This window comes from Poecilia reticulata, linkage group LG2 (genome assembly GCF_000633615.1).
Source record: "Poecilia reticulata strain Guanapo linkage group LG2, Guppy_female_1.0+MT, whole genome shotgun sequence".
Classification (NCBI taxonomy): Eukaryota; Metazoa; Chordata; class Actinopteri; order Cyprinodontiformes; family Poeciliidae; genus Poecilia; species Poecilia reticulata.
The window spans coordinates 25,346,215-25,368,630 of record NC_024332.1 but is presented as its reverse complement, the minus strand read 5'-3'; the positions used below and the strand labels follow the sequence as shown (position 1 = coordinate 25,368,630).

At 38.6% G+C, this 22,416-nt stretch overlaps 1 protein-coding gene across 1 annotated transcript; it reads right to left on the bottom strand.

Annotated features, from left to right (window-relative positions):
- Nucleotides 1–278: 278 nt before the first annotated feature.
- On the bottom strand, nt 279–14,971 carry LOC103457333 (SH3 domain-binding protein 4-A-like). The gene is made up of 5 exons (XM_008397376.2): nt 14,731–14,971; nt 10,542–10,697; nt 7,719–10,066; nt 1,488–1,676; nt 279–637 (listed from the first exon to the last, which is right to left on the bottom strand). The coding sequence occupies exons 2-5, from the start codon at nt 10,660–10,662 to the stop codon at nt 413–415; spliced, it is 2,883 nt and encodes a 960-aa protein (XP_008395598.1). The 5' UTR covers nt 10,663–10,697; nt 14,731–14,971; the 3' UTR covers nt 279–412.
- Between the last annotated feature and the right edge of the window lie 7,445 nt (nt 14,972–22,416).

The window sequence follows — 22,416 nt, the reverse complement described above, 5'->3', positions numbered from 1 at the left end:
CTTAAGTTCCTTTTTGATAGAAGATAATTTTTGTTTTTAGAACTAAAAAACCTGCCCAAGTACATAAACAGCTCACATTGTTGTCTATTTACTGTGGTATGTGAGGTTTTTTATGTTCTCCTGAGGGTAAAGACAGGAAAAATCTAAAACCAAGCAACAATTAACAGTCAGACAGTGACAGGAGTAGTTTACAAGGTAGAAAAGGACACAAACATATCAAAGGACACAGTAGAAAGAAGTAGAAAAGCAAGAAAAACAAACATAGCAGGGCTCTCAACTAAGGTTTCCATATATCCTGATAATAAGATGCTGGACAAAGCCTTGAGATTCGGCCATATTCTGGTTTTAAAAATGGGTTTGAATCATTCCCACCATGTGCTGGAGCGTTTAAATGCCAAGAGGGACAGAACGCTCAAACAGCAAAGTCCCCGTAGCCTGTGGGGCAGAAAGCGGCACTGCGGAGGGTATCGAGGCAGTTTACGAGGATCAGCGCCCCCGTCAGGTGTTTCCACCTCTTAGTGATGGGGTTCCTCATTTTGTCCAGGCCGTGGTGGAGTTCCTGGATCACGTCCCGGTAGCTGTCCCCAACGTGGGCTGCCCACGTCAACAGGAAATCATACGCTGGTTTCCACATGGACTGAAAGGTCAGACAAAGAAACGGGGTGATTTTAGGGGCAAAAGACCAGAGATTGGGGTTTTAACACAAACTAAGGCTTTTTTATTGGACTCTCAGTTGGCTGGCACCATATGTGGATCATAGCATGGACAGAAAATGTATAAACACTCCTAAACTGCAATCTTTGGGGTAATAATTACGTTTTTGGTGGAGAAAAAACGTGAGATCAAATTAAATGTTTTTGATTTCCAGCAAAAATTAAAGTTTCATATGCAGGTTTTATGGCAACTGATTTTAGTCAAGCGCATAACTTCACCAAATTAGCATTTCAAAATTATTTGCAGTGCTGGGACTCAATAAAATTTTTATTTTGTTAATTGCAGCGTCTGTAATTAATCAATCGCATTTTATTGACAAAATGAGCAACATTTTTAATTCAAAACTGACTAAGGATGCTAACATTAGCATTAGCTGCTACATATGTAGCATTGAGATGCTACATTAGGAAACAATAGCTTTGCTGATAGGTTAATTCCTTTTGAACACAATAGTCCAATCAGATTGTTTTTAGAAGCAGAAATTAAATCCCAGTGGGCCGAGAGAAGCGATGTGATTGTTAGCGGATATAGCTTGTGCATCAGATTTTAAGGGCGTACCAGAAACAAACAGATACAAAAGTTCTGGATTGTTAAAAATACAGTTAATTGGGCTAAAATGCATTAACATCTGTAGAATTAATCAAAATTAATGCATACACACATTCCTTTCTCTTGTATTAGTAGACGGTTATTAGAAAGTACAGCTAGCTGCGGGGTTAGCTTAGCTACTCTGTCTTTTTTTTCTATTTTGTCCCGAACTGACGTGTCCTCACCTCGTTGTCCAGGACGCCGTTCTTGTCACGGTGCGGAGCTTCGTAAGCCTCCATCTGCTGCCTGGAAACTCGGGCCAGCTTTTCGGCCAGCTCCCTCCACCTGGACGCCACCTCCACTGCCGTGGTCAGCAAGACGAAGTCCAGAACCAGCTTAGCGACCAAACCCTGGCAGTCCATCTTCAGCAACGCCTAATCAATGAAAGACGGACAATCTCAGCATTCATTCACAACTTGAAAACATATCCTCTACAACATGTAGAAAATGATCCAGACGCTCCTGTTTGTCCGTTTCTGATGATTGATGGAAAAACAAAAGCAACTCTTGGGATTGGATTCGGATTTACTAGGAAAAGCATATCCGGATTATCTCGCAAAGTGTACATTTACCCCAACCTGGGTTTAGATAGGCTGTGAAACATGACCACATGAACTGTTAGGCCTCTTGTTGTCATGAAGAGAAATTTAAGACTTGACATGCAACAGATCCCTGGAAAACCAATCAGAGGAGTGAAGCAAAACGAAACAAACACCAGCAGGAAAAAACAGCTGGGTTCATAAAAATGCCATACAATGTTGTGCAGATTGAGTATTTTGGCTGAATTTTTGAGTATCCTTTTGATTTCCCTTAGATGTTTAAAACTAAACAGAAGAATCCGTCATGTTTGCAGTTTTTCCTTTCATTGACTTCCTTTTAAAACGCACACTAGCACTACAATATGGGTTTATTAAATGGATGAATGGATGAATGGTTAGTTGAATGAATGAATAGATCACTAGTTTATAGTTGGAAAGTCTATAATTTTTCCTCTCTTCTCATCCATACTTTAGAAACTCTTCTGGTTTCAGACGGTGAAGGAATTCTTCTTCTTCTTCTCCTCTGTAAAACAATTTCCCGTGATCATCGGTTCCCCAGATTGTGTCCAGGTCTGGCTGTAATCCCCGTCTGATGACAGAGCTCTTTAGGCCACCTGCGGTTCTTCTGGTCTAAATATAAACTCTTTGAAGACCAACCTGATCAAAAACACGGCTGCTAATGAACATGAGGCGCTCAGATGGAAATCTGCAGCTGGTTCCTGCTAGCAAAGCATTCAGGAGGAATTCACATCAAACATGGCGTCTGTTTTCTTCTATTTCTCACATTTTGCCAATTTTAATGAATCAATTCTCCTCTTTAAACTGCTTTTATGTGGGCCAAATAAACCCAAAGTATGACTCTTCACAACTGTGCAAAACAGCTCCAAACATTTTTGCAGCTTTAAATATCAGTCCAGAGTGTAGCCTTTTTGTCCTGGATTAAGCAGATTTTTGTGACCAATATGGAGTCAATTTCTTATTTTTCCTCCTATTTTCTTTTACCCAAGATCAGAAAATAGCCAGTTTCTTTGCACATGCAACATATTTGGAGTTGGTTAGAGAGAGTAGCTGCTCTCTCTTGTGCTTCTATAGATTTGGTGGTGGAGACATTTTTATTTTATGAGTGCACATTTTTTTTTTTTAGAGATAAAGGTATGTCTTTAAATAAAAATTATATTACAAACATCTCAGGTTGATATAGCTGAGTTTGAAAGATCTTTAGAAAACTTGGAAAACAAACTATGATTAGCAGTGGTTGTTTTTATGATTCATTCAGAGACATTTTTTGATAACATGACTTTCTGAGTTCTCTCTTTCATAAAAACACAAAGAATGTTGATACATTTCACAAATATAAGATGTAAGAATGAATAATAGGTGGTGGAGGTTTGCAGCTGGGTCTCAAAACCTGTGAAGCGGGTTCAGAGGCAGCAGCGCCGCAGAACATCCCTTCATCTGTTTCCAGCCTGGTTTGGTCTCCTGCTTATTAAACAACAACATGGTTGGGGTCTAAAAATAGACAACGCTCCGCTGCACCAGGGAATACAGCATCGGTACGAGAAAACGCAGGAAGTCCCTGCAGCAGACGGACAGACGGCGCTGACAGCCGTCAGGAAAATAAGCCTCCTCAACGCAATTATGGACGACGCTGACAGGTAGAGACGAGGAAGAGGAGGAGGAAGACCTGGCAAATTAATATGCAGCAAAATATATTTAGTTTTCTCTCAGAGCATCTACACATGAAAGCCTTGAAATTAACTGGCTGTTGAGATTTGGTGATTTCTTTATTTACTTATTGTGATGGATTTCTTTTTAGCATTATAAGAACTTTGATTTATCGTTGCCTTGATATATTTCAATTAATCATCGTCATTTATTGGTATTACAACAGTAACAAAAAATATTGCAATAAATTCATAAATTCATATCGCCAACCCCAACTATTTAGATATCAAGACCTGGCCGAACAGAAATTAAAAGCTTAATGCTGTTGTTTTGTTGGGTTTTCATCATTTACATAAATGTTTATAATATAAAATTGAAAAATAAAAATCTATTTTATTTAAAATTCCTAAAAAAGCTCTGCAGATTTCAAGCTCCATCATTGGTGCTATAAATATGAATTAACTGATGTACTTTATTTTTTAAATTAATTTATTTATTTGAAGGTTAAGCTTAAAGCGTTTACCTTGAAATGTTTTATAAATTTATTCTAAGAATAAAAAGCTACTGTTTTTGTTCAGGCTGGATTATTGATTTATTATTTACTTTGTTATATAATTTTTCATTAGAAATATTAGATACAAATAGAAATATTAAATACAAATAGTTAAAATTTAATAAAAAGTTAGATTTTAAATGTTATTTTAAAACTACAAAAATTATTGTAAACAAAAATACATTTAATTAATAAACTGTTTGACAAAGTTAAAAATATGCATATTTAATTTGATAATTATAAAAATCGTAACAATAAGGATATTATAATCAGAAAAGCTTTTAATTTTAAAGCCMTTTTTTTTCAGGATTTTTGATGTTTTATTTGACTTTGTGGAACAGGAACTAAAATAAGGACTAAACATTTCATTCTGATGTTTGTTTTTAAGTCATATCTGGATCAGAACCGGTTCTGGTTTGAGACGAAGACAAGCTGAGATGATGAAGGGCTGGTCTCTCTCTGCCTCTCAGCGATGATCTATTATTAACAGCCCTCTCTTCGGCTCACAAACACTAGCTTTCTTATTCTGCCCCTTTGTAACCCGACACGTTGTGATGAAAGGATCTGCCGGGCGGTGTCGGATGCCCTGCCGGGCCTCCAGGTCCGTCCTGATCAATGCCTGCTCAGATTTCACACAGGAGCACCTGTCTGCTTCGGGAAACATCTCCTGCTTTGAGCTGCGGCTTCCAACAGAGCAAATGTAGAGAAAAACCTAAAGAGACTCTGGGTAGATAAACTGTTACTGTTACACTAATTTATGTTAGCGCTCAACATAAATTACAAACAGCAATATGTGGGAGATTATGCAAGAAGAGCCTTTAGTGCAGATGAGGATTAGAGCCACTGGAAAACAAACAAACATATTTTTTCCTTAGAGTTCTGAGATTAAAATCAGAATTCTGAGATTAAAGTCAAAATTTTGAGAAAAAAGTTATTTTTTGAGAAAAAAAGTCAGAATGCAGCGAAGAAAGTCAGAATTGATTCTGAGAAAAAATTAAGCATTTTCAGATTAAATTCTGAATTCTGAAATTAAAGTTGAAATTCTCAGAAAAACTTCTTAGAAAAAAATTTGAATTTTGAATTTAAAGTCAGTATTTAGAAAAATAAATTATGAATTTTTATATGAAAGTCAGTTCATAGATTAATTGAATCCTCTTCCACATTTCAACCTTTAGTTTGGAAACGTTAAACTTTCCTCTCATGAATTCATGGTTTTGTTGATCTGAATTAACACCTGAACTCACAGATAGGCAGGGAAACAAAATACTATATATGTAAAACTTAAGTTTTTATTTCTTGCCATTTTCATGATTCTGGTTCAGAAAATTTGCATATTTAATTCAAAATTAACTCCAAAAACCTGAAAAGACACAATCCTGACAGGACAGATATCCAGAAGACGCGCTGACACCTTCTGCTAGTTGGTCCACAGAGTTCTGTATCCAAGCGTATTCGGAGAAAGTTGAGTGGAAGGAAGAAATCTAGTAGATGTATGTAGAAACAGGGATAACTTGCAGTTTTGAGAGAGTTGTCAAGCAGAATCTAATCAGGCTGGAGTCAGAATATTGAGAGCCACAATAGAGGATATAAATGTTGCACTCCTAATGACAAGCCACTTTCTGAACCAGAACCAGACTGTTGCTCAGAGGTCCAAACTAATCGTTTAAAATTAAAGTAGAGAGAATGAAGAGTGGGGAGGATCTCTGATGAGAGACGAGGGAGCTGCACTGATGCAGTAATTCATGCAAAAGGAACCCCAACCAAGGATTTAGAGCAGAGAAATGAACATATAAAAAAAAAAGATTTATATTAAAATTATATTGATTTTATATTCAGAAAACTAGAATATAATATTCTAGTTTTCTGAGGCACTGAACTCTGTGACTTTTAGTCTTTAAAATGAAATTATCAATAAGAGAAACAACTCTTTGAGAGTTTATGTGTTTCACAACTGAAGTGAATGAATGAAATAGACTAAATTAGCCCGACAACAATGGATTTCACCCTTCTCATTACAGAGGTCACATCTAGTTAAGATATGAAGAGGCATCATCAATCATCAGCCTCTGTAGTTTTTTAACTAGCATAGAGAAAGTGCATTTAATGAAGTTAGGCTCTTGAGATCTTTAGACAATGGGGCGATTTATCGGGCGCAGAGTTCCTCCTTTGTTCCTTACAAACACAGATTATTGTGGATTTGACGTTTTGCTGCAGGCCTTTTCCGGATCCAGGAAAAAAACCAGGTCATCAGGAAACAACAGTTTGCTAATAGAGGATTTTAAATCTGCAGCTTTTCACCATCAGGAATGTCTGATTGAGTAACAATTACATAAGATTTCCCCCATTCCTTTAAAGAGAAGTTATGTTTCGATCGATGCTGGGTGGCTGACTCGGCCGTCTTCCTGCAGCCTCATGATGACAGTCCGCCTCTCCTCAGGGAAAACATTGCATAAGACTTGTTGAAGCAGGAGCGTTTAAATGAGACCAGACATGAAGTCAGGGGAAATCAAAAGCTTTCAAATCCACCCAGTGTTTAAAGAAAATGCTCAATAAGAGGAGCAACTCACAACACATCTTCAAGAGACGTATCAGTTATTTTGGTCCTTTGGCTCCTAGGCTTGCAATGTTTTACCCAGCAAGACTCCTGGTTCTCAGCAGGTTCTAGTCTGGGTCCAGATTTATCATTTTTTCTTGTTACAAAGATCTAACATATGGAAAAAAACAACTGCATTTCTGCAACTGCAGAAATGTTGGTCAGTACAATCATAGGGAACAGCAGTATCTTTGGTGAGAAGCAGTTTTCAGATTTCTGTATCGAAACATATCAGTGGAAAGTTTGGTGGAAGGAAAAATTCGGAAGAGTTACAATTACCTATTAAAAGGGAAGTGAAAAACAGAAATGTTGGAAAACGCAATGATAGGAAACACAATTTGGCCAAACCTATTAAGAAGCTGTATACAGATTCTTTATATAGATTTCTGTATTGAAGCATATGAGTGGAAAGTTTTAGGGGAAGAAAAACTGGAAATATAGAGGATTCCCTATAAAATAGAAGTTTAATGCAGAAATGTGGGTCAACACATCATAGAGAAATGTTCAGAAGCCGTATTCGTATTTTTGTATCCTGTGATTCTCTCTTGTCTGGTAAAAAACCACGAGCCATTTCTCCTGCTAGCGCCAGACTTGTGCGTTTGTTTTTGTTGAATTTACCCAGAATCCCTTGCACTTTAGTCTACTTCCTGCTTTTGGAGCAAAGTTCAATGAACCATTCACACCTCTCCAAACAAATTGAACTTTGTAGGCAAACAAAGTAGAGGTGACTTAAAGCGGACTAAACATGGCTGATGTCTCTAGTATTGGTTATTTTATTTTTTGGGGGTTAAAATCAATTTTCTTTGTGTCAATCTGGGTTTTCTTTAGAAACTGTCATGCTCCATTTAGGTCCTATGTTGCGTAAAATTGTTCAAATAACAGACAAAATGCTACCAAAGTTCAAAGAAAGATGTTCAAACCAATTAAACTTAAGGTGGTAACTACTGATATGATGCAAAATATAAAGAAAAGGAAAACTTAAGGAAAGACTTTCGCAAGACACTTTTGGAAAACATTAGTAAGTCCACCATAATAAGTGAAGGCTATGCACAAAAAGAAGTCTTACCATCATGAGTTCCCGTTGGAAGGACTTCCTCTCCTTGTTCTCCATGTTAGTACTCTCCTCCTTTAGCTTCTCCAGAACCGATGCTACTCTCTCCGGCTCATTGTCCAGTTCTGTCCGACAAAAATAATTCAGGGGCAGGTTCCCGTATCCAAGTGCATCTGCAAATGCCCTCCAACTGCCCATGTTCTCCATCAGGACCGTCCTCACAGTTGCGTAGATGTAGGTGAGGAACTTGCAAGGCTTCAGGATCTGATCCAGCAACATTGTGGTGGTGAGGTCTGGCCCACACCAGTAAATGGGCTTGACTTTGCCAAGAACTAGAACGTTCTTGGCATGAACCAGCCCCAGCTTTCCCTGGTAGTATCCAATGTACCACTCCTTGGTCCGGAGCTGCCCTCGTAGCTTGATTTTCTCTTCACTGAGTAAGGCGATAACGTCCCCCTTCTTGTACTCCAGMAGGTACGTGTTCTTGTGCTGCCTGATCACCGTTTTAATCAGCTTACCAAACTTCAGGTTGGTAACGCACCGATCCTGAAACTTTGGGTGTTTTGAGGTGACAGCCAGAGGCGACAGTACGATCTTATCAACCTCTCTCTTTTTCAGGAATCTCCGCTGGCCAGTGATCCTCGCTCCAGTTTTTGGTGGTGGCTGTGGCGTCTGGACGCAGAATTGGGTCAAGATGCAGTCTAAAGAGTCCTTAACCTGAACCCTGAGAGTAAAGTCTGAGATACTGCTGGGGTTGTGCGACGTGATCATGAAGAGCAGCCTGCTAACCTTCCCTAGCTTTACCTGAAACCCCCGGATTATCCCGGTTCCTTCACTCGCCTTCACCTGGTAGTTGGACATGTTGGAATAGAGTCCAATCTGCAGGTCCTGAGGGAACGGCAACACAAACTGATGCTTCCCCCACAGCTGCAGTGCCACAGGTGGAGTCGATGCTGCCTGCCATGTCACATCGCTCACCAACAAAGTTTTGGGGGCGCAGTCATGCCCGAACATGGCCACAACAGTCTTGAACGAGGGGTGGATGTGTTTAGGTCCGTAAACACCCAGACTGACTTTCCTCTGCACATGGTCCCAGACTGTTGTGTTGTGTCCGACGTACTGTGCCTGAACAACAACCGCTACATACATGCAAGGCTCCAGACTTTCCAGCTGTACCTGAACTGTGTCTTTGAAGATGTAGGCATTGGGTATCGGGGTGTAAGGTCCTTCCTTGCAGTCGCTGCGCACACAAAGCACATCGGCAGCATGACAACTCTCCTTCTTCACAGCCACTGACACTTTTATCTCCAGTGTTAGGAACGACTTTGTCTCCATGTTGCTGAGCTTGATCTCCACCACTGGGCTTACCGTGGTGCAGCGGTTGCTGTTCAGCTCCAGAGGGGGGTCCAGTAAGGCTTTCATGGAGATCTGCTGGTAGTCTCCATGACTGACGTGGCCCTCAGGGATGTGTACGCTGATGTGGGTGTCAGGAAGCTGAACAACTCCTCCGTTACAGTCCAGCCGGCAGACGATATTGGTCTCCACCGGTTGGGTCTGCCCCCATCCGGGACTCTGGCCCAAAGAGTCCAGGTCATGGCAAGACCGAGCCAATTTTCTGTGGTTCAACCAGGCAGTCCTGAAGTCCTCTCTGCTCTGAAACTGCTCCGGTAAAGGAGCCGTCAGGCCCGTAAAGAACCCAGACGAAGGTAAAGTTGGATTCGACTGCGCCTGTAAGACAGAGAGTTCTGACAGACTGTGGGAACGTTTGTTCTTAAAAAAGGGGTTTTCAGTCTGGAAGTTGGATGTAACCTCTTGATTTGGACTAGTTGAGTTGAGGCTATTAATATGGCAGCTGCTAAACCCGTTGCTCATGATTGAACAACTGTTAGAACAAGACGACGGTGATGCCAGAGAGTCCAAGTAGATAAGATCCGCCGAGTTCCTCATGCTTACGTCATTGGAGTTTTGATTTAGCGGACAGATGAAAGGGTTCACAGAAAACGGGGTGTTGTTGTAAATGGTAGAGGGCTTCAGGCTCATCCCCATCCACTCCCCAAGACCTCCGAACTCCTTCCCGCCATCCTCACACCCCTCCCCGAGGCTGTCAATCATCCCACTGTCGCTTAGGGAAGAGTTCCTGAAGTTGACCGGCTGGACGTAGGCGGCTGGGATGTATCCCATCTCTGTGTTGTTGTGGGCGTACCACCATTCCCCGCCTGACGTGTCCAGTACGTAGAGGCGATCCCCTTTGGAGAACTTCAGGGTGGTGAAGCTGCTTGGGCAATAATCCTTGATAGCAACCACCTCCTGAGCAGCTCCAAGGGAGTCTTGACTGTCGAGCTTTAAGGCACTGGGAGAAGGCACTGAAAAGAAAGGAGAGGACAGCGTTTTTCATCTGGATGATAGACAAAAAGATGGATGCATGCATGCATGGATGGATGGTTTTCTACGTGATCCAGTGTTTCTCTCCTGTAATTAGTGGGTTATTTACGGCTCTGCAGTTAGAATCAAACAGTAACAAAGAACCAGTTGAGCTAATGATGTCGGGATAATCTGGGTCACACTTGGGTAATTGGCTCAATTTACATACAGATAATTTAGATCATAAAAACCAACAAATAAAGCAACTGTTACATCACTTCCTGTCATCTTAATGCAGATCATTCTCTTTTCTAGCTTTCAGATACAGGATAAAGTCTGAAGATAGAGTTTGTTTCTGTACTCTTATTTTTTTTCTCTATGCTTTGCCAGAACTTTATAACCCTGAACTCCACTTCCAGACGTTCGACGTAATAAATTCAAAGTGTAATTGAGTTTGAAGTGCAATGAGACACTGACCTTTAACATCACCGAGACTGGCCCCGGCCGGCCCCTCATTCAGCTCGATGAGCGTCCCCTCAGACTTACAGCGAGGGAGGATGTGATTGTTGTTCACTCGAATGATTCGATGGGCAGCCATGGCCGCTGCTTATGGAGTCATCGGTAGCTGGTGGCCTGAACGGGACGCAAACACAAAAAGGGGGGCTTCAACATGGACGACTGGAAGCTCACATGTTCACCCAAGCAAATCTGAAACAACTTGAAAACACTGCTGCTAATTTTCTAGATCAGCAATGGAGCTAAAGGTCAAAACTACAGTGTTGGAAAATGAGGCTGGCAGAGAAATGAGATTTTTCTGAATCAATGAAAAGAGCAGCAAGCACAGAGGAGATTTATACCTGTACAGTCTGCAATCATTTGAGCTTGCTGCAGTTAAAATTGTGCAGTTAATTTCAACTAAATGGTCTGATCTCCATCTGTTCCAAAACAATGCCCAAAATGAATTCAGAATATCTCAGACACATCAAGGTATCAAAAACAAAGCTAATACTCTAAAGATCTAAAAATAAATCAACTGTTTTACTGAAAAAAATAAATTTTATGGACATGAATATCTAATAAATAATTAGACAGCAATTGTTTTTTACAGAATTTGAACCAGGTGAAGCTAAAACTAAGAATCTATATATTGATATCATTTTTGATTAACTATTGCTGTAAATATGTTTGTATATTCCAGTTAACAATTAATCAATTGTTAAATCAGCTGAAGATTATTTAAGTAATTGATCAATCACGATTTATCGTTTCAGATGTAAAACAAAGATGCTCCGATAACTTCTTAGCTCGCTGTGACTTTTGAAACTGTTTGTTAAAATCACCTGTTAAATAGAGATTTATTTAAACTTTTGCAAGTTTAAACACTCTTAGTTTAGATTATTTAACAACCACGGCTGCATTAAACTAGTCAACGCCTCAGCAGAGAGATGCTTTAATCTCATTAGTAGCACAGCAAGAAATTGTTTGAATTCAAAACTTCCCAAGTGCCCTCATTACCCCTGCAGGGCGCGGAGAGCGTAAACAGAGGGGACAGTTGTGTATTCGCACACTAATGACAGCATTTTAATTTGATCCAAGCAACACAGGCTGCAGGAGCTGCTGTGAAAAAGCCTTCAGCTGATTATCGTCATTAAAGACGTAATGTGTTGGAGAGGAGGGACTTTCATTCCCACGCAGGTGTTTGTTTTCATAGACTAGTGATTTATAGTTAATATTCAGAGTAGCAAACAGAGAGTTATGAACTTTAGGTAAAGTCTGCTGCGAGCCTCCAGGTGAAAAGTGTCAGGACTCCACTTAGATCTCATTATTTCACTGTAATGAATTTATGAAGCGAGCCATTAAAATGAGCAGACATCTGACTGCCGATGCAGCTCCAGGCTTTAAAGGGGTTTAAGAGTCAGGCTTCAATGCTCTAATGAAAGCTCTTTACATTAAAGCCCAAATGTTTTTACTAAAGGGACAGAATGACATGCCATACATTTAGATAAATGTAGATGTGTGTAAAGTGTTCAACAGAAGAGGGAAGCATAAATCTGACAAAGTGCAAAGTGAATCCAAACGGTTTCAGTCGATGAGCTGATAGATTTCAGACTGGAGACGGTTTAAATATTCATGGCCAACTATTTTCAGGACTTTATCAGGTCAGACAGAGTCATGGAGGGAAACCGGGATGACAGTCGCCATAGCAACATACACCAAGTCCTCATGGTTGGATGATTGGATGGATGAATGGATGGTTGACTATATAAATCTTCCTCTAAATCCAGCCCAGCTGGATTGAAACCGGACCGGTCTGATCTTATCTGGACTGAACCAGAACCGGCTTCCTGTCTCCATCTGGGCCTCTGCTCTTCATAAACAAACATCCAGCAGAGTGAAGCTCCAGAACCTCTGGGCGCCTCGTTCTGCAGCCGTCAATAAAACGCCTCCTTCAGGGCAGGAAATGAGCAACATTGATCTCTGATCAATAAACTCACATTGACGTGATCAAAGATAAACACCGGAACTGGAATCTGCTGTTCGACGGGTCGGATCACTGGAAGAATTAACTCCCCGAAAAAAGCTGAAAGTTTATTTTTTAATCTGAGGAAGCCCACAGAGAAACGGCAGCATAGACACATTTTGCTTTTGTTTTACATCAGCAGAGAAATTTCCACTACAGAGGGAAAAAATGCGCTTTGCAGCAAACCGCAGGGAGAGCTGCTGGGTCTGACTCTGAAAAACACAAACAGGGGATTGGGCTCACATCTGAGTCGACGTGTTAGGAACCCATTTTCCGTCAGGCTGAGCGATCCGAGGAGCGGTGAGCATGTCGGAGAGTTTAATTAACCACGAGTCGGCTGGTCCTAATCCCTGAGTGACTGTTATTACAATGACTGTTTCTAGGAGCCAGAAGCTGCTGGAAGGAGACGCAGCAGCAGATATGGCTGTCTTTAGCCAATGTCTTCAATTCATTTCAATCTGGAGCTGTACTAAAGCGTACCACTACTCCCAGATCCAGTTCAGAAAAATCTAACACTGAGATGATCTGAACACTTCAAACTGGCTTTGACATTCCTCCGTTTAGATGCAACACAGCCCTTTTCAGTCCACTTTAATCAAACTCCAGTCCATTTTTCTAGAAGTCTGGTTCATTTGTGGAGGTGTGAATGTGCAAAAACTCTAATGCGGACCAAAAAAGCGAACTCTGGTTTGCCTACTCTGATCTTAGTTTGGTTGAAGTGAACTCTGGTGTGGTCTGAACACTTATATGACCCGGAGACCACGCCAAAAGCAGGAAGTCTGGGTAAACACAACCAAACCAAATGCATTAGCTGAAATATTTGAAAGAAAATGCAGTTTGCAGCTAAAATAACTAGCTACAATGCTACTTGACACGCTGTTGGCGGGTGTTTGCAAAGCAACCAATCCAGGAGCACAATTTATTTTCTTTGTTGCTCACTGGCTGAATCCCCAAGAAAGGAAATAAGGAACACAGAAGATGTTAGCTTCTCCAGTAAAATGGTTTCCACTGTGCGCATTGATACATTTTAAGGTATATTTAAGTGTGTGAACTATTAAAATAGGCAATTATCAATATTCTTAGAGGAGATCTCAAATATTCTATATATTGAAAGTTGATCAAATTGGACAATCGTCTCTTGCTTTAAGAGCTATTTCATTATTTTATAACCGAGAAAATAGAAGCCTGCAGGAGCAACAAAGTGATAAATAATAAACTTCCAGTTTGCAGAAAACACCACCACCTTTGTTACAGCTGCTGCTATCAGTCATTTCATGGTCATGGTCAAAATACCCCATGGTCTTCAAAAGTGGTCAGATAGAGGGTATCACAGCAGCTATTCTTCAAGTTATATTGAGTTAAATCAGATTAGATCATAATATAATTTCCTGCTTGCATTTGTTTTGTTTTTTCCACATGAACTAATCATTTCCATCTGAAAATGCTGTTGCACCATCCTCGAGGAAAAATGAAGAACCAGAGAAGGGAAATAGACAAGGGAAATGAATCACAGACAAGTTTGAGGATAAAATGAAGGCGATAAAGGGAAGAGCTGTCTGCAGGATTTAGGAGGAAGAATGAGTCTTTGAGTTGGAGAGGAAGAAAAACAGAAGGATGATGGTGAAGAAAAAGCACAAATGCTTCGTCTTAAAGCTTGTGGCAGAGACACAGAGGATTTTCAGCTTATCAGATGACCTTATTGGCACAACTGAGAAGGTTCTGAACGCTTGTGTCTTCATACACATTATGCTGCTGTTTTCAATACAGCCAGTTTTCCTGCACCTGTCTGCTGCCGAGATATTTCTGTCACATTAGAACAAAATGGCAAATGCTTCAATGTAATGTAAATATTAGAAATAGCAGGCAGATATTGCCAAAAGAAATATTTATCTACATTAGAATAACAAAATTATTAAGAGCAAAAAAAAAAGAGAGGCACCATATTTACTGTAATTACTATTAAAGAGCAGTTCACACAATACAAAGTAGATTATACACGCTGGAACAGAGATATATTTACAAATGTGAAGCCGAATTCATCCAAACAAACTTTAATGTCAAAAAAACATAACAGATAGAGGCAGAAGAAGCTGATATGAAAAGAAGAAGAAGTAAAATGTAAATTTTGTGTTAATTTGAACTGACCTCTGGCTCGCTGGAAGCGGTCCCAGCACAAAGTGTCGGGACCTGAAGGAGAAGACGATCACTACTCTTCTGCCTCTCTTTTGACGTTTCTTCTCGACTCATTTGTCTTCGGAAAGAAAAATAAAGCAAATTTGAAATTAAAGTAATACATAACGCATCTCATTTGGAGTCGGCGAAGTTTGTAGCGGTGAAAACTGAACAGACGAGCCACTTCTAGCCATTACTGCTCCGGTCTAACGGAGAACTGAACGACACGCTCCGCTCCTGGAGGAGAGTGAGTGACATCATTGGAAGGGGCGGGGTCAGAACGCAAGTACGTCAGTACGTACATATTCAGAACTGTTCAAATGAAAACGTATTAACAATAAAATTAAATCACAATTTTCATTCATCTAATTTTAACAACAGATTAATTACATCAAGAAAATTACACATTTAAATGATTAAATTATTCTCAAGTGACTTTTGAGGAAACTGTTATAAATTACTTTGTAAATTCAAAATATATTAAAATAAGCTAAATAAAGTCAGAATATCAAGATCAAAAAGTATTCAGTGATCCAATCAAAAAGTCAAAGGTACATTTAAATCAAATGTAAAATCAATTCTTAAATTAATATTACTTTTAAATGCGGGGATGGTTTTGTTTTATAAAGCTCTTACACAAAAAATATTAATTAATCATTATTTCACAATTAACATTATTTCACAATTTTAAATGAGTTATACCCACCATATGTTTTGACATAAAAATGTGTACAAAAAAAGAAGAATTCATGAAAAATTAAAATCCCAAAAATCCAAGTTATTTTTGAGACCAGAAAAGAAAAAACCTAATAAATGTATAAAGATGATTTAAAAAAATTGTTATTCTATATTAAGTATTTTTTAATGAGGTTTTCAAACATGTATATTTGTTTTTGCCTTATTAATTGCTAATAATAATTAATTGCATCGGTGCCAAATTACTCTTTAGCACAGATGCATGGATCCAAACACAGCTGAAAGAAACCTCCTGCCCCCAGGAGGTTTTAATGATAAACGCTGAATGCATGCATCTCTCTATAAATAAAAGCTAAAGTTTAATGATGTTTGGAACTGGACTGTCCAGTTAATGAGCCGTGGTCACTAAGGGTCAGATTATTAAGCTCTGTCAGTGAGCTAAACTCCCTCTGTGACAGCACTGATGGCACCAAAACGCAGCAGAAAATCGTTTAACATCTCTAGATTGTAACAACAGTGAAATTGCTGCAATTTCATGGTGCATTAGTTTGGCTTACAGGAAATACGTTTACCGTAGAAGCATCTAAGCAAACCTGAACACTGAACTGATACATTCTGACAATACAACAAAGACAACTACACTCATTTCAATCTTCTTTCTGTCGTTCCTAAGCTAAAGGTGCTGTATCTTTTTCCATTTGCACACAGATGCTTTGATCAATTCTGCAGCAGCTTTACTTTATGTCTGACAGAGATGTGATTTATTTATTCATCTCTGTCAGGGGAACACGATGAATACCCACCAAGGCCGGCTGTGAAGAAACTGGTGATAAATACGAGAGTCTGATATCTGCTGGAGTCAGGAGTCACCTTGGAGACTTTAAAGGAAATACAACTAAACAAAAAAGGATGATGTTTTGATTTATTTCACAGGTGAAATTTTGTATGTTTGCTTCAGTCAATCATGAATCATTAAGGTTTTCTGCATGCAGTTTGCAGGCTCTCTTCATTCGTTTATGTGTATATTTTTCTCACATCTAAAATATCCAACAGGAAATTCAGCATGAGAAGTTGATATACCAATATAATACCGTAATTTTCCTTGGTGCTGTTTGGCTGTCCCCATAAGACTGAACATAATGAGTTACAGCTGCTGTGGTGCTGCTGAAACAGTTTCTACTGTGCATGTCAATGCATATTAAGGCATATTTGGTGCTTCAATTAATAAACCAGGCAGTTCTACGTGTTTTTAGATGATATTTTAAAGAGTTATTTGCTGTAAATGAGATCAGGGAGCTGCAGGAGCTAAAAGAATAGCTAAATCCAAAAATTATTCCCTCTATAAACTGTCTAAATTGATCCTTAAATGTTTTATATTTATGTTCCTGTACAAATTGACATTTTCATCTAAATTTCTTTAAATCTGCAATATTTGACCCAAAATTGTCTCAATGTTGCCCTCTATGGTTGTACGATGGTACTGCAGTTGAATTTTTCTATTGGTTACATTGGATTGTGCTTCTCCACTTCGCATGTGTGATTTAATTGCAATAATCACTGCAGTGTTTGAGAAGTGGAAAGGGAACACGGCAACACTCGCTTCTCGCTTCTGTAGAGGCAATTTCTGTTTTACTTGTTGTTGTCAAAGTCTCCAAAAACAGATAAAAACGTCTTGCTATACATTGTTGTTAGATGTTTTTTTTGTGCTTGTTTTGTTTGTTTTTTAAGAAATAAAGTTATAAATGAGAAACTGTTGTCATTATAACAAGATGCAAAAGTTATTTCCATACTCTGGCAGCTAAAGGTTTCCGTATAAGTATTTTGAAAAACGTTTTTATGATACAAAGAGTGAGCTGTTTGATGACAGTATTTTTACTACGCTGTAATTTGAGTCATTTTATTACTTACTTGAGTAAAATTTGGTGAACATAATCAGCTGGGTATATGAAGTGCTTGAAGCAGCCGTTGCTGACCCCAGAGTTCATCTCTGATTGGAAACCCAGACTGGTTTTGACGGACCTATTCATGCAGGTTGAATGGGAACTGTGTGAAGAGAGAAAAAGGGGAGCCTGCTATTCATCTTTTTATCAAGAATCCTCCATATCAGCGTTCCTCACTTTGCATCAGAATAAATGGACATCAAGCTTGTCAACCAGGTTGGTTATGGGAAAGAACACCAGGAATTTACTTGGGTGGAAATCTAAAAGAAATTCATTTAAAAACCAAACAGTTCTCAAAGCAAAGCTCAACATTGTGTTTGGATATATATGAATAAATTAAAAATGTAAAAAACATAAAACTCATCTACTTTTCAGTTAATAATTTATCAGTTTTCTAAAAGTGATGATTAGAGAGTGATGGAATGAAATGCTAGGATTTTTTTCAACTAACACAGAACTGCAAAAACCTGAACTCTGAATTATTTATCCAATCTTTGCAACATTTTCCATTTAGCATTTCTCTGCTGCCCTGTCAAGCTCTTCTGCTTATGCTGCACAACCTGTTCATCTCAAATTAGCTATTCATTGCTTCAGGATTGGAGGGCTGCATGTGTTTGGTCCTTATGCAGCATTTTCTGGGATTTACAGTTAAACCCTGATTGCATATTTGCATTTCAGGAGAGCGTACTTAATTCAGAGAAAGCTTTAAACGTCTGGGCAAATTGCTTCAAATTGTAATATATTTTATATTTCAGGGAGATTTCTTTAATCTCTAAATGAGGCTGGAGATGTAGACGAGCTGTTTGATAAGAGCAGCAGTATTTAAACATGTAAACCTCTGGATATTATTGCAATTTCAAAGCTTGATTGCTTTGAATAAATCACATATTGCCACCAGAGCTGCTTTTATAAAAAAAGAAATGAAGCTCAGTTGGAGGAGCCTTGTTATGTTTCTGTTTCCACAGCTTCCATTGCAGACAAGTCAGATTTAATTTTTGTTTACTTGTCATTTAATATTTTTTGAAGTTATTATCCTTTTACAGTCAGAATGTGGTCAGTTTGGGAAATCTTCTCATTGCCTCGGATGAGGCTAACGGCTAACTAGAGTCAAGTTAATGGCTAACTAAAGTCAAGCTAATGTCTGACGAGAGTCAAGCTAACGGCTGATGAGAGTCAAACTAACGACTAACTAGTGCAGCTAACGGCTAAGAAAAGTAAAGCTAATGGCTAGTGAGAGTCAAACTATCAGCTAACTAGAGTCAAGCTAACAGATAATGAGAGTCAAGCTATCGGCTAACTAGAGTCAAGCTATCGTCTAACTAGGGTCAAGTTAATGGATAACGAGAGTCAAGTTAACGGCTAACTGGAGTCAAGCTAACACGAACAGCAGTCAAGATAACGGATAATGAGAGTCAAACTAGGGTCTAGCTAACGCCTAAGGAGAGTCAAACTAATGGCTAAGTGAGTCAAGCTAATGGATAGGGAGAGTCAAGCTAATGGCTAACTGGAGTTTTTATATGTTTAGATGTTATTTTGACTTTAATTTGCTGCTAGCTTAACTCTGTTTAGAGTTTAAATTAAAATACTTTATTGATGTTTACCTGTTAGCTTGAGTTTGATTAACTATTAGCTTAAGTCTAAAGCCTGAATTTCTCTGATTTTTCTAAACTTAAATAGTTTTCCTGTCTACTGTAGGTAAAATACTGACTACTCAAAAATACACAACACGACATACCTTACGAATAATAACAATAACAAATATATCTTAAATTTAACCACACACATTCTATTTTTTAAAATGTAAAATATGATTAACATTGAAATCCATTGCAGATCATGTAATTACAGTTCTTATTTATTGACATTAAAATAAAAACACCATCACTCAGTCATTTTTAACACTATTAATCTAAAGTTACCCTGATCCTTTCATTTGTCTGAGACCTTCTCCCTATTAATCACAATGATCATCTTTGATTAATGAGGCTGCTGAGAAAGTCAGACATCTAGAGCGGCCACTTTCAGTGAAGCAATCATCTGTAAATTTACTGAGAGGAGCATTGTAAACCAGTGTTTGAGTCTTATAAAGTTTAAAACAAAACTGACAGATTTGTTAAGAAACATGCAAATATTTAAACTGATGACCAGATTACACCATTTTTTTTTTGAACTCTGACGTCCAGCTCGGTCCTAATCCCTAAAGATGGCAGCTGAGGTGCTGCAGCATCCATGTTCCAGCCGTCTTAAGAGTTTGAAGATTTGCTCTCTGACCTGTCGGCAGCTTAGTTCCACCATATGTTGTTGTTGTTGTTGTTTTGGATCACAGAAGAACAATTAGATCCTTGTGGCTTTCTGCAAATGTTGTGGGTGAAAATGCAGATTAATTGCAAAAACTGGAACAGAATCTCTCAATAAACATCAAAATAAGTCCAAGTAAAGATAATGCATTCAGATGAGACAAAAATACAGCTCACCTTGATGAGCTCACCTTATGAGCAAATAGCAGCATCCAGAGAGGTGGAAAAGTTGTATTTGGAGTTGCAAAGCCAATATTTAAGGACAATAAGATCCTTCGTAAGGGGAAAAAAATCCCACTTTCCTTTGATAAACACAAAGAAATCAGTTACTTAAGTTCAAACTCACATCTAGGAAAGACAAGTTTGCAAACTAGTTGACTGCCTACGATGGAGAATTAAGGTCAGACTAACAGATTTCTTTGTGAGATTAAAATTACAGATTATCGGTGCAAAAATTTTTAATTGAATTATTTTATAATGTTTGTTGTTGGGTGAATTGTTTCAGTGTGGGAGCAGGAAGCAGATATTTAGGCCAGCAGGTTTGTGTGTGTGTGTCGGGTGTGTGTGTGTTGAGGTCAGCAGCCTTTAATCCGATCGAGGGGGTGGTGAGAGTGCAAGCAGGGGAGGATTAGGGGATTAGGCAGAGATGCGACATGAGATGGCCAATCTGCAGCCACGGCCCGTCACGCGCTGGCTAGTCTGAGGTTGCCATGGTGACGGAGAAACGCAGACACAAAACAGAGCTGGTTGTTTCTACTAAAGCAGGAAGCTGAAACTCATTTAGCCGAGATAAAATGCAATTTAATGTGATCTGGTGAAACAAATGTATTTATTTTTTTATGCATAATGAACAAAGGAGTGAGTGGAAACAAATAACTGAAGTTATTTTCATCAATTTATACTTGAACAAACTATAAGAACATTAAATTTAAAACATTTCAATAGAAAAAAAAATCAATATAGTCAATTTAAATAAGCTTCAGTGGTTTTCAGTAAATTATCACTTAAAGCTGCAAAAATGTAAAAACTCAAGCATAAATTTGACTTGTTTGGATTGTGCTGATGTGTAGGTTCACTGAGTTAAAAGACGAAGGAAGGATTTCATGTCTCCTCTACCCCAGCCAGCCTTCACAAATCATCTGAGTGGGTGTTTTGATTTCAGCCGTAACTGTTTATGTTCTGCACAGCCCTGAATGTCTACAGGGAGAAAAACGACTGGACAGCATGAATCCTCCAGCAGCAGGAACTCCACAGAATAGTAATCAGACTCTAGAAAATCATTTAAAAAATCAAGCTTCTTGGCTTCTTGGTAGTAACTTTGAACATATTCTAATGTCTGCTAGTGCCCCCTTATGGTCAAAAGCTAAATCACACAAAATGACAACATAAGGGTAAAATCCAAATAATCAACAATAAAAATGTTGCAGAAACTTAACAAATGTTATCAAAAGTGGTAAAAAGTATGAAAAAGTCCACAAAAGTAGGAAGCAAAGATACAATAGAAAAATTCAATTAATTATTTAGAAAAGTCCAGTAGTGACAACCAAGTTTAGGCCACCAAACGATGAAAGAAAACGTTGAAATAACTTAAATCAGCCACAAAGTTTGTCAAAAATATTTCTCTAAATATTAAAAACAAAGAATACGCGAGCATAAAACAATGAACAAGAGCAAGACATGTAGTTAAAATGCATCCAAAACGATCTGCAAAAGCTATACGAACCGACCATAAATAAGATGTGGATGTCAAACTCTGTCATCTAGCGGTCAAAAGCAGAACAACACTTTAATTCCAGGAAGTAAAAATTTATTAAAAGAAAATACTTTGTTTATTTTCTAATACAGAATTTAACTGTTTTAACAGAAATTCAAGGTTTGCAAAAACTTTAATGCCTTTTTACAAACTTTTTGTTTTACAACAATCCATCCTGAGAGGAAAATTTCCCAACATGGGAAATTAATTTACTTCTCACTGAGTATTTCCAGTCATGCAATTTCAAATTACAGATTATTTATAGATTTCTCGGTTAAATATTTATTCTACAAACAATTAAAACTACTATATATGGCTATGTTTTAACAGAATTTAATCAGTTTTACAAAAACAAATTAGAAAAAGTCAGTATCCAATCTGTTTGATTTGATCATATTTAGTTGCAAAATAAACAAAAAAACTCGTAAAACTAACTCAGAGCGAAAATAGTTATCTATAAAATGATAAAAAATATATTTAAGAATTTTACTGTAAAGTTTTGTTCAACACGCTGCTGTCCCCTAATGGTAGAAACATATAACGCCTTTTCTATCGTTCGTAGAAGTTTTATTCTTTCTGTCAGACTCAAATAGCCTGCCCCATGTCCTCCAAAGATGTTGGTGAAAAGGCTGAAAGGTAAAAATGTTCTAATCTTAGAATAAAAAGCAAAACAACCCAAAACAGCAGCGGGCTTTGTCTGCCGGCCCGCTGGTGACTCAGCGGCCCGGTGGAGCTTTTTCCAGCCTGGCAGGAGATGCCAGCTGGCTGCTGTGGAGACGGTTGAGCTCATGGAGCCCGGCTGGCTCCCAGGAGGCCCCGGCTGTTTCCCAGGAGAGAAAATCCTGAAAGAGACACGAAACACAGAGGAACAAAGAGGAGCTGGAGCTGAAGGGTGTCAGGAGAAACTGGACTGAGCTGCCAGATAAGAAACAAACTTTAACAACCATATAGCAGCCAGCTGGCTATATATATA